This window comes from Chiloscyllium punctatum, chromosome 18 (genome assembly GCF_047496795.1).
Source record: "Chiloscyllium punctatum isolate Juve2018m chromosome 18, sChiPun1.3, whole genome shotgun sequence".
NCBI classification, from domain to species: Eukaryota; Metazoa; Chordata; class Chondrichthyes; order Orectolobiformes; family Hemiscylliidae; genus Chiloscyllium; species Chiloscyllium punctatum.
In genome coordinates this window covers 102,022,509-102,035,970 of record NC_092756.1, presented here as the reverse complement: position 1 = coordinate 102,035,970, position 13,462 = coordinate 102,022,509, and the positions used below count along the sequence as shown (strand labels likewise).

Sequence of the window (13,462 nt, the reverse complement as noted above, 5' to 3'; positions counted from 1 at the left end):
GGCATCACTGGCTAGGCTAGCATTTATTGCCCATCCCTAGTGATCCAGAAGGCACGTAAGACTCAACTGCATTGCTGTGGGTTTGGAGTCATATATAGGCCAAAGCAGGTAAGGATAGCAGTTTCCATCCCTAAAGGACATTAGTGACCCAGATGGGGTTTCCCAAAAAAATCAACAAGGTGTCATGGTCATCATTAGACTCCCAATTCCAGATTTTTATTGAATTCAATGGAATTAATGGATTAGTGAAATATATTCTTCAATTGTAGTTGCTGTTGGAATGTTAAGGGCAAATAAAGAAAGAAAAAGGAATGATTACCTGAGTTTTGCAATTGAGGGCACTATAAATAGGGGACATGGATTGCATCCAACTCTCGTAAATCGCTCCTTGCTCCATATCATTCTTTCTGGCTCTGTGGAAATAACAATTATCATTGGATTCAACTGCATCATTTTGATGGGAAGATTAGTTTGTGAAAGGGTAGTTAACTTGGAGGATTGGCTGGCAATGTTATTGAGAATTGTATCACTCTCAGGACAGTAGACAGTATAAGGAGGAACAAATTGTTATCAGAGAGAGTGAGCGTTTGAAAGTTCTGGAACTGAGGAGTTCCCTAAGCAACGGTCAAGTCCTCCTCACAATTCTCCTAACTCATAAATGTAACCAGTAAATCAGTGCTAACGTGCCATGAACTGCTTCCTGTTTAATATAACAGCCTTTTCACATTAGGCCAGCAAATGGTTTTCCTCTCTTGCACTAGACCAAACAGATCCTAAATATGCCTCACTTAGAGAGGATGGCAGCTGCAAAGCTACTACATGGTAAGGTGCAGTCTCAGTTTGATTGCACAAATAACGTGGTCTTATGTTTGTAGACAGCTTGCACAGTATGATATATTCATAGATGGCATTTCATATCGTCAAGATACACCAAAGTATTTTGCAAAGGCTTGAATATCATTGTTATTGACCAGACCAAACTGATTCAAAGTAGATCAAAGAGATAGCCAAGACTCCAACTTTTATTCTAACGCAAGTGTAAAGCACTGTGTTCCAGATGTAATTTGACTTGGTCCACTACTGGGCTTTAAGCAAAACACACTATATTCTTAAAACACAGTTAATATAGGTCTTCTCCGGGGTCGGTAATTCACCCTGACCAAACCTGTGCTGTACCCGGCAGGAAGATCTCTGAGAGTCTCACACTTCTCAGGGATATGACAGAGGCTTGGACACCTGCCTCTTCAGCCTGGACCAGGAGAAAGCCTTTGACGGGATATCACAAACTTATATGAGAAATGTTCTCTCCAAAATGGGCTTTGGGGAGGGAATCTGCAATTGGATCAGACTGCTCTACACCAACATGGTCAGTACAGTCTCAATCAATGGGTGGGAATCAGATAGCTTCCCAGTCAGATCTGGAGTCAGGCAGGGCTCCCCGCTCTCTCCTGCCTTGTTTGTGTGCTGCATAGAGCCATTTGCCGAATCCATCAGGAAGGATGCGAGCCTGGGAGGGGTGACTATTCCTGGCAGCGGGGGCCTGCAGGTTAAGGCCTCCCTGTACATGGATGATGTCGCCGTTTTCTGCTCGGATCCGCTGTCCGTGCACAGACTCATGTGCATATGTGCCCAGTTCGAACGGACCTCAGGGGCCAAAGTAAACCAGGCAAGAGCGAGGCCATGCTCTTCGGGAACTGGGCCGACCAACCCTCGATCCCCTTCACTGTCAGGACTGACCACCTAAAGGTGCTAGGTATTTGTTACAGGGGGGGCTGGGGCGTGAGCCAAGTCTTGGGAAGAGCATATCAGCAAAGTGAGGCAGACACTGGGCAGATGGAAGCTACGGTCGCTCTCCATCACAGGTAAAAACCTGATCATCAGGTATGAGGCATGGCCAGTGTTGTTAAATGTGGCAGAGGTCTGGCCTTTTCCCAGAATCTGTGCCGCTGCAGTCACCCGGGCCATCTTCCAATTTATATGGAGATCAAAGATGGACCGGGTCCGAAGGGACTCAATTTACAAAGATCTGGGCAACGGGGGAAAAGATACACCCAATGCCACCCTCACCCTGATGGCCACCTTTGTGTGTGGCTGCATCAAGCTGTGTGTGGATCCCCAGTACGCAAACACCAAGTGTCACTATGTACTGAGGTTCTACCTGTCCCCGGTGTTGCGAAGGATGGGCCTGGCCTCGCTGCCTCGGAACGCTCCGAGTAGTTGGACCGTTCCGTATCACCTGTCCTTCATGGAGAAGTTTATGAAGAAAAACACCTTTGACCACAAGTCCATCAGGAAGTGGTCAACACAGTGTCCTTGAGACCCTTCGGGAAAAGGAGAGGGCGGATCCTATCGAGCGGTTCCCTGAGCAGACTGTCAAAGCCATTTGGCAGAATGCCTCATCACCAGAACTTTCCAACAAGCACCAAGACATGGCTTGGCTGGTGGTGAGAAAGGCTCTGCCTGTGAGATCCTTTATGCACGCCCAGACTCTCAGCCACACAACCGCATCCCTCGAAGCGGCGGGGGTGGAGTGGGGCGGGGGGGGTGGATGGAAATGAGACTGTCACACACCTACTTCTGGAATGTGCCTATGCAGAAGAAGTCTGGAGAGGAATGCAGTGGTGTTTGTCAAGGTTCGTCCCAACCAGCACCGTGATGCGGGACTCGGTGCTCTACGGTCTGTTCCCCGGGATGCACACCGAGACGAACATCAACTGTGCCTGGAGGATCATCAACTCGGTGAAGGACACTCTCTGGGCGGTCCGAAACCCGTTGATCTTCCAGCTGAAGGAGGTGACCCCGACTGAGTGTTACAGACTGGCACATTCCAAGGTCCAGGATGTGTTAAGGGACACGCTGAAGCTTGGGGCAGCTACCGCCAAGGCATGAAGGGGAAAGACCACCGTGTAACATCTGCCTGCCTAAGAAGAAAAGGGGGCCCACCCAGTCATTTGGGTTCCGCTGACGCCTCAACAGAAGAGCTGGATAGTAAATGTACAGACTTTTATATATGAAAAATAAATGTTGATGTCTGTATGTAAAGCAATATAATGTTTGCACAAGAATGGCATGACCAATTATAAAGAGATCCAAATAATTTTATGAATAAAGTATATTTTTGAAATAAAAAAATATACATACCAAAAAATATATAATTTACCTAACTTTAACTCTCTTGAAATACTTAGTAAAATATTATTTAAGAGACTAATCATCAACTGTTCCAATATAGCAGCATCCCATAAGCACACCCTTGGCAAAGGCAAATTCAGCAAAACAGAATTTCCTCTCATACTATCTCTTTTCCAGTATAGGCAAAATGAACATTGAAAGCAACAATCTAGCAGCAGAGAGAGAACTTAAGATTTTTGTTGCAGTAGAGAGAGAGCTGTATCTATCAGCTTCAACAGCCAGCTCCAAACCCCAACTGAAAGTAAAACTAAAAACCCGGGTCTGTGTGAGCCTAACTCCACCAACTCATGCTTCTTTTGTCTAATTTTTAAAAAGATCTTTAGTGAGCTCAAAGCTATTTACCCACTGCATCTGAAGCAGACATTCCACCACTATTGTGATAACATCCCTCTACCCCATGGTAGGCTTATGCGGAAAGTCAGGAGGCATGGGATAGAGGGAAATTTGGCCAATTGGATAGAGAACTGGCTAACCGGTCGAATTCAGAGAGTGGTGGTAGATGGTAAATATTCAGCCTGGAGTCCAGTTACAAGTGGAGTTCCACAGGGATCAGTTCTGGGTCCTCTGCTGTTTGTAATTTTTATTAATGACTTAGATGAGGGAGTCGAAGGGTGGGTCAGTAAATTTGCAGATGATACGAAGATAGGTGGAGTTGTGGACAGTGAGGAGGGCTGTTATCGGCTGCAGAGGGACTTAGATATGATGCAGAGCTGGGCTGAGGAGTGGCAGATGGAGTTCAACCCTGCCAAGTGTGAGGTTGTCCATTTTGGAAGAACAAATAAGAATGCGGAATACAGGGTTAATGGTAGGGTTCTTAGTCAGGTGGAGGAACAGAGGGATCTTGGGGTCTATGTACATAGATCTTTGAAGGTTGCCACTCAGGTGGATAGAGTTTGTAAGAAGGCCTATGGAGTATTATCGTTCATTAGCAGAGGGATTGAATTCAAGAGTCGTGAAGTGATGTTGCAGCTGTACAGGACTTTGGTTAGGCCACAGTTGGAGTACTGTGTGCAGTTCTGGTCGCCTCACTTTAGGAAAGATGTGGAAGCTTTGGAGAGGGTGCAGAGAAGATTTACCAGGATGTTGCCTGGAATGGAGAGTAGGTCGTACGAGGATAGGTTGAGAGTTCTCGGCCTTTTCTCGTTGGAACGGCGAAGGATGAGGGGGTGACTTGATAGAGGTTTATAAGATGATCAGAGGAATAGATAGAGTAGACAGTCAGAAACTTTTTCCCCGGGTACAACAGAGTGTTACAAGGGGACATAAATTTAAGGTGAAGGGTGGAAGGTATAGGGGAGATGTCAGGGGTGGGTTCTTTACCCAGAGAGTGGTGGGGGCATGGAATGCGCTGCCCGTGGGAGTGGTAGAGTCAGAATCATTGGCGACCTTTAAGCGGCATTTGGATAGGTACATGGATGGGTGCTTAATCTAGGATAGAAGTTCGGCACAATATCGTGGGCCGAAGGGCCTGTTCTGTGCTGTATTGTTCTATGTTCTATGTTCTACAAGAGTAACAACACAGAATAAATCTCTCTTAAAGGTGCAGTAGCATCACATATCTACAAAGAACAGATATCTTCCATTCATGTGGTGAATTTACAAAAGTTTTTTCCACACAGTACAAAAAGATCATGGGATAATTTCATGATGTCTCGAACAGCATCCAAGGAGACGGGTCAGGCAAGTGACAAACTCTGACTGCACTTGGTCACTTCCAATTTACTTTCAAATGTGCATATAAAGTTGCTACAGTCCTAGCAGACCACAGAGTTGCTCTCTCATTACAGAGAAATGACTGGTGGTGGTTTAACCTGAGGGTCATCATGACTCAAGGGAGGAGGGAGACTGAGAAGGTAACCTCAGCTAATGTGGGAATTGAATTCACGGTTGACATCATTCTGTATCACAAACTGGCTATCCAGCCTACTGAGCTAACCAACCAGTCCAACACATGAAGGTGCAATTAGAGCCAATTTGTAAAAGATCTGAAAATATTCTTCATAATCTAGCAATTTCTTTCTCTTCATCAGTATTTTTCCCCCATTTTTAAGGGTTGTTAGGATTTTATCATTCTGTGTTTCAATGTATTTCAGAGATTTTACTGCTACTACACATGCTGCTAAGTGTTAACAAAGACAGCCAAAATGAGTTGGGTGGGAGCTAAATTTGCACATTGCCCTGCAGCAGGTTAAAATGCAGAGAAAAAGTCAACAGCAGGTCACACCAAATAACTTCCCATGGCAGATTCCTACTTTGTAAGATATTTACATTCAATAAATAATTATATTAACACTCCTTGGAATTAAATTTTATGTTTAACATGAAGTCAGCAGTGCGTGGGAATTTCGTTATATTCAGTTCACATTTGTTCAGAGATGACATACAACAACTGGCAAAGTGTAATGGCATTTCAGGTCAGCTGTTTTCTTTGTTGAATTTCAAGGGAAGAAAGCGAGAGAATAACAGTCTGCATGGAGGACTGGGGTTGGCAAGTGCAAATAAATGACGTGGAGATAGGTAGTGGCATTGGGTTGTGGTCCAAGGCATGGAGGAGCTGAAAATGTGTTGCTGGAAAAGCGCAGCAGGTCAGGCAGCATTCAAGGAACAGGAGAATCGACCTTTCGGGCATCAGCCCTTCTTCAGGAATGAGGAAAGTGTCCCCAGCAGGTAAAAGGTAGGGAGGAGGGACTTGGGGGAGGGGCGTTGGGAATGCGATAGGTGGAGGGAGGTCAAGGTGAGGGTGATAGGCCGGAGAGGAGGTGAGGGCGGAGAGGTCAGGAAGAAGATTGCAGGTTAGGAAGGCGGTGCTGAGTTTGAGGGATTTGACTGAGACAAGGTAAGTAAGCAATTGTTAATATTTAATATTTAAGGAGCAATTACATACATTACAGGAATTATACATTCTTTACAGATGAAAGAACACAGTGTCATTGTGAACAGTCTTGGTTTTCTTCATTTTTCCATTTTGGCTTTAAACTGTGAGCTGAATTGGAGAATCAAACTTTGTAATTTGAGCAGCAGCTTGTTTAAGGAGGAGAGAGCAAACAAACTGATATTTGTTTCTTTGGAAGCACTAGATTTAGGAGCGCTGCTCCTTCATCACAACCACCTGATGAAGAAGCAGTGCTCCGAAAGCTAGTGCTTCCAAACAAACCCGTTGGACTATAACCTGGTGTTGTGTGATTTTTAACTTTGTCCACCCCCGTCCAGCACTGGCACCTCCAAATTATCTTTGTTTCTGGGAACTGGCCTTGGGGGGAAAGATAACTGCAGGTTAATTATTGCCTGAAGCAAACTACAGGTGTTTTGACACTGCAATATTCTAAGCTCAGGATTGGCAACTGGCTGGATATTGATTTGGTCAATCACAGACGAATTGGTGCTGGCCAGCCAGAGAGACTGTTGGTTTAAAAAAAACTGTCAATGAGTTCTGACTGTGGTTTTAAACCTTTGAGTGTTTTGCTCTCTCCGTCTCTCTTGGGTTTTCATTGTGTTGTAACTTGCTGGATGTTCTGATAAGAAAATACCACTCTGCAAAAAGTGGGTATATAATCATGGAGGGTTATTGGATCTGTTTGCATGAATCAGTGACTTTGGAATTCAAGCAAGACCCTCCAGTTTACTTGCCTGCGAACACCTAAAGATTTCAGAAAGCCTGGTACCCACCATGAAACTACTGAAATGGCAAATGACTTTTTGTTTTCTTTTAACTTCTCCCTTAACTGTGTCAGGCTGTATGTGGCTGAGTGAATGGGTTCTAGTTAGTGAAGATTGAGCTTAAATCATTGATATCAAGTAGACTGGCTTTTTGTTTATTCATGTTCTGCTAAAGTTGCATTATTAATAACTGTTCATTTCTGTTTAAGTTATAAACTTGATATCTGATGATACCTGTTATTCTTAAGATCCAATTAAGAATAATTGAGTGATTTTTAAGATGCATTGAATGTTTTAATTTTACTGTGTTGCAAATCTCAGGACAGAAAGATTGATTTCATTTGGCTTGCTGACCCCATGTCATAATACAAACCTGAGTACTCAGAGCTGCTTAGAATTCAGCAAAGGAGAACCAACAGGTTGACTAAATAGGGAAGAGACAGTCCAAGAGTAAATTTGCTATGTATATAAAACTGACTGTAAGAACTTCTATAAGCATGCAAAAAGGGAAAGCTAGTTGAAGACAAATGTAGCTCCTTCCAGTCTGAAACAGTAAGTTGATAAGGAGGAACAAGGAAAGATTAATTAAAGCATTTAATTTATTCTCTCTTCACAGAAGATGATGCAAGAAACTACCAGACATTTTAGGGAAACAAGTGTCCATTGGGAAGAAGGAATCGAAGGAACATGATATTAATAACAAAACAGTGCTGGAGTCAATAATGAACTGAAGACACAAATCCTCGGGCTTGATAATCTACATCCCAGGATACGAAAGGAGGTGCCTATGAGAACAACAGATGCATTGGCTGTCACCTTCCAAAATTTTGAAGGTTCTGAAACAATCTCAGCAAATGAAGGATGGCAAACGTTACCCCACTGCTTAAAATAGGAGAGGGGGAAGAAATCAGGTATTACAAACTGGCTAGCTGGCCTTCAGTATTCGGGAAAATGCTGATATTTGTCATAATGGATGTGATAATATGTTCACAAAGTCAACATGGATTTATGAAACAGAAATTGTTTGACAAATGTACTGGAGATTTTTGATGACCTAACAAGTAGAATAAACAATTGATAACTAGTGGATGTGGTATAATAGGTTTTTCAAAAAGTTTTCAATGGAATCCAACATAAAAGGTTATTGGGAAAAGTCAAGCAGTCGGGACTGGTGGTAATATATTGGCCTAGATTGAGAATTGGTTAGTAGGCAGGAAATAAAGAGTGGGAATAAATTGATTGTTTTTGGACTGGTAGGCATTGACAAGTTGGATACAGCAGGGGCCAGAGCTTGGATCCGTTTTTCACAATATATATCAGTATCAAGAATCGAGTGTCATTTAGATTAGATTCCCTACAGTATGGAAACAGGCCTTTCGGCCCAACAAGTCCACACCAACCCTCCAAAGAGTAATCCACCCAGACCCATTCCCCTATCCTATATTTACCCCTGACCTAACACTATGGGCAATTTAGCACGGTCAATTCACCTGACCTGCACTTCTTTGGATTGTGGGAGGAAACCCACGCAGACATGGGGAGAATGTACAAACTCCACAAGACAGTCACCCAAGACGGGAATCGAACCCAGGTCCCTGGCACTGTGAGGCAGCAGTGCTATTCACTGAGCCACCATGCTGCCCCATCATGTTTTCATGATCTCTGCCAGTAAAAAAAAACTAGCTGGGAGTGGTGAGCAGGATATAAAGAGGCTTCAGAATGATTTAAACAAGTTGAGTAAGTGGACAAATACATGGCAGTTGTAGTATTATGTGGATAAACGTGAAGTTATCTACTTCAGTGGGAAAAACATACCAACAGTACTATTTGAATGGTGATAGATGTAAAAATGTTGATGCACAAAGGAATGGCTATCCCTGTACTGAAAGAGTAAGCATGTAATTGCAGCAAACAGGAGACCAAATATTTTGTTGATCTTAATAACAAGAGGATTCAAATAAAGGAACAGGATGTCCTTCAGCAGCTTTAGAAGGCCTTGGTGAGAGCACATCTGGAGCAGTGTCCAGTTTTGATCTCCTTACCAAAGGAAAGATGCATGGGATTTCAGGGACATCAGGTTTGTATGAGATCAGCTGAGTCTGTATTCATTAGAATTTAGAAGATTGAGGGGATTTCATTGAAACATAAAATTCTGATAGACTTGGACAGGCTAGTTGCAGGGAGGATGTTTCCTTTGCCAGCTAAATCTAGAATGGTCAATGTCTCAGAATATGGGTAGGCTATTTCAGACTGAGATGAAGAGAAATTTCTTCACTCAGGGGGTCGTGAAACGAGGAATTCCCCAGCTCAGAAGGCTGTGGAGGTGAAGTCATTTAATATATTTAACAAAGAAATATGAATTTGTAGAAGAAAGAAGCGTTGAAGGTTATGTGGGGAGAGTGGGAGTATAGCATCGACATAGAGGATCTGCCATTTTCCATGGTTCTATATCCACATAACAAGTGGAGAGGATGATATCAGAACTGGCGCCCACTTCCAGGTCCACCGTACAGAACAGTGGGCCATGGATAAAATACCATCCAATATTACCTCAGGTTTCTACATACATAGTGGATTGGAGAATTGGTGTTGCACCACTTACAGTATTTCTTCTATGAGTGCCTTCTGAGCCAGAGCCTCTTTCTGGGCATCCTGCATCCTGCCCTCCATTGCCAACCGAGCACTAATCTGTGCAGCATGAATCTGTAGAACACTGAGGTTTATATGGTCCTTAGCAATGGCACTGAAATATAAAAAAAATGTCTTCAGCTGCACAGGCAGAACAGATGCATGACTAGTGTCAACTTGGTGCACACTGGCAGACAGGGGCACAGTGCACTGAATAAATATCTTGAATAATTTTTGTATCCTTCTCACAACTCACTTTTCAATCTACCTTTACTTCATCAACAAATTTTAAAATATCACATTTGATCCCTGTATTCAAATCATTGATACAAACTGAGAGTTATGAGGCCCAAGAACTCATCATGCACACTCTCACTAGTCATCCCTCTCAACCAGAGAATGGCCCATTTATTCCTCCTCTCAGTTTTCTCTTCATTAACCAATATTCAATCCATGCCACCACATTAACCAATCTGCAGTATACAAAGACGGACAGTGGTGCGTGAACAGTATCATAAAGGTAAATGAGTAGTAACACACAAGTGCACGACAGCACACTGACAAGATCAAATCACCGTATACATGGAAGGATCACACTGGTACACACTAGTCCAAGGACAATGTCATGCTAACCTACAGACAAAACTATGCGGGTACACATTCAACAAAAAATAGAAATATGCTGCACATTCTTACACAAGGACTGTGCCACACTGGTACAAGCATAGGACCTTGCTGGATCGGTAAGTGAAGAGTGCTTCAGTGTAATTTCAATGCGATATTTGGGTTAGACTTTGGGTACAATCAGCAATCCACACACAAAATTAAACAAGCTTTCATTGATGATTTTTTTACTCAACTTTCCATTCAGATATGGGTCTAAATCACTGAATTAAATAAATTGCATTCATAGTGTAGTGTCTCATGAGTCTTCCACAGCCATCCTCTTTCCTCCAGCCTGAATTCCTTCTGCTTTGCCCTCCAAACATTGTTCTTCCATTTTCTACTCCTTTGCTCTGCATCCCCACTTTCGTGGTCCAGACCAACTCCCCCACCTCAAAATATATCAATAATTTATTTTATTTAGAGGCAAGTGCAAGACACTTTGTTCCAGATGTAATTCAATTTGTCCATGACTAGGCTTTAAGCAAAACACACTTCATTCGGACACTTGAGCTTTTGGGGAAAAAAATCTATCAACTTCAACAGTCAGTTCCAAACCATAAATGAAAGCAAAACTAAAACCCTAGGTCTGTGTGAGCCTGACTCCTGCTTCTTTTGTCTAATTAAAAAAAAACTCAGGGAGCTAAAAGCTGTTTACATGCTGCTTCTGGCGCCACTGTAGCAACACCTCTCTGCAAGCGAAACAGCAGAGAACAAATCTCTTCAAAGCACAGTGCCATCACACAATCTATTCCTCATGATTCTGACACACCCTACCTCTGATCACATCCATGAGGCATTAATTAGTTACATAACGTCAGTGTCATTTGCAACACAGAAGCTATCAGTTTACTGAGTCTATACAGGCTCACAGTGAATCTTCTAGTCTGTCCCTCCCCTGTACATGCTTCCTATAGCCCTGACAGTTTATTTTCAAGTCCTCATCAAATTATTTTTTGAAATAGATATCTCTGCATCTAGCATTTATTTGGGCATCAAGTCTCAAATCATGACCAACCATTGTATAAAAAATTCATCCTCACAATTAAAATCATCAAAGTCCAAATGTCTGTGTCAGAGTAACTGTATCATTAGCTGAGACTAACTTTTCATGACTTTCTTATCCAAAACTGTCATAATCTTTTAAACAGGGAGAAAGTGAGGACTGCAGATGCTGGAGATCAGAGCTGAAAATGTGTTGCTGGAAAAGCGCAGCAGGTCAGGCAGCATCCAAGGAGCAGGAGAATCGACGTTTCGGGCAAGGGCTTATGCCCGAAACGTCAATTCTCCTGTTCCTTGGATGCTGCCTGACCTGCTGCACTTTTCCAGCAACACATTTTCATAATCTTTTAAACGTCTAATAAACCTCCTCTCAATTGCTCCACGGAAAATGAATCCAGTTTCTCCAAACTTATTTCTTAGCTAAAATTTCAATTCTTGGAAATCACTGTGGTAAATCTCCGCTGACCCCCCTCAATGATCTTATCTCTCTGAAAGTATGGTGACCAGAGCTGTGTTGCATATTAGGTCCCTTAAAATGGAATTTTGCTTGTACTTGTTGTGAATGAGATTTCATTTAACAGCCACTACAATAGTAATTAACATTCCAAAACACAGAGGTCACAATACCTACCAAACTAATGCTAACAGCTTATCTCATGTCAAGTGCAACCTAATATCAGTGCATTGTTTATGAAATGTTTTATTCCAGGAAGGAATGAAAACCATAGATGATGTATGGCAAGGGAACAACAATCATCCCATGGCCATTGGCTAAAAGGATTCAGATAATTGATTGACACAGCCAAAATTACCATCCCTTAGAATTAAGATGTAACAATAACGGCCCAGAGCAGAGGGGAGTTCTTTTCTGCATCATTCTCATCAAGCAGATCTTGTCGGCAGCAGTTCTCATTGGCTGCTCCCCGCAGTCCCCACCAGGCAGATGAGAGATGGACCAGAAGGGAAAGAGTTGAAAAGTGTGGTGCTGGAAAAGCACAGCAGGTCAGGCAGCATCCGACGAGCAGGAGAGTTGACATTTCGGGAATAAGCCCTTCATTAGAAATGTGGGGGGGTTAGCTGGGAAGGTGATAGGTGGATGCAGGTGGGGGGTTATTGTGAAATGTCAATGGAGAGGCTGGGGCAGACAGGTGGGAAGGAGGATGGACAGGTGAACTCCCCCTCCCACTCCAGCAAGGACATGCAAGACCTGGGCTTCCTCCACTGCCAAATCCAAGCCACCGATGTCTGGAGGAAGAACGGCTCAACTTCTGCCTTGGAAACTTTCAACTATATGGCATCAACATTGACTTCACTAGTTTCTAAATCTCCCCTCCCCCAACTCTATTTCAGATCAAACCCTCTGACTCAGTGCTGCCCTCTTGACCTGTGTCACCTGTCCATCTTCCCCCTGCTGACCTACCACAATTACCCCCATCTGCATCCACTTCTTGCCATCCCAGCCACCTCCCTTCCTAGCCTCACCCCTACCCTCCTATTTATCTCTCAGCCCCGCTCCTCCCCCATTTCCTGATGAAAGGTTTATGCCCAAAATCTCAACTCTCCTGCTCCTCAGATGCTGCCTGACATGCATACTTTTCCAGCACCATCCTTTTCGACTCTTAACTCTGCAGCATCAGCACTCCTCACTTTCTCTCAGAAGGGGAAGAGGAAGATCAAGGGAACAGCTCACTAATTCCTTGGCAAGAGAGCAGGATGCTGCCCCCAACACTTGTACAAGACCAAAGCATTTCACATCAACAGCCTGTTTACCCTCTGATATCCATGCACCATCCCAATTGTCACAGTTGTATTTTTTCTTTATCTAATTAATTAATGGATCATATCTAAACTGCTGCTTCTTAACAGACATAATAAACTCTGAAAATTACTTACAGCTCATCAATTGCCTACATTAAATAGCTTCAAGGAGAAAGTGAGGACTGCAGGTGCTGTAGATCAGAGCTGAAAATGTGTTGCTGGAAAAGCGCAGCAGGTCAGGCAGCATCCAAGGAACAGGAGAATCGACGTTTTGGGCATGAGCCCTTCTTCACGAATGAGGAAAGTGTGTCCAGCAGGCTAAGATAAAAGGTAGGGAGGAGGGACTTGGGGGAGGGGCGTTGGGAATGCGATAGGTGGAAGGAGGTCAAGGTGAGGGTGATAGGCCGGAGTGGGGGCGGAGGCGAAGAGGTCAGGAAGAAGATTGCAGGTTAGGAAGATGGTGCGGAGTTCGAGGGATTTGACTGAGACAAGGTAGGGGGAGGGGAAATGAGGAAACTGGAGAAATCTGAGTTCATCCCTTGTGGTTGGAGGGTTCCCAGGC

At 43.5% G+C, this 13,462-nt stretch overlaps 1 protein-coding gene across 5 annotated transcripts in view; it reads right to left on the bottom strand.

The window, feature by feature from the left end:
• LOC140489444 (circularly permutated Ras protein 1-like) overlaps window positions 1-13,462 on the bottom strand; it is a 111,522-nt gene that overhangs the window by 17,126 nt on the left and 80,934 nt on the right. For 4 of the 5 annotated variants that reach the window (XM_072589008.1, XM_072589009.1, XM_072589010.1 and 1 more), the window contains 2 exons: window positions 9,452-9,592; window positions 320-413 (listed from right to left, as the gene is read on the bottom strand). In XM_072589008.1, the coding sequence (XP_072445109.1) occupies window positions 320-413; window positions 9,452-9,592 (235 nt within the window). The remainder of the gene's footprint in view (window positions 1-319; window positions 414-9,451; window positions 9,593-13,462) is intronic. The other variant, XR_011963130.1, reaches the window with a different exon arrangement.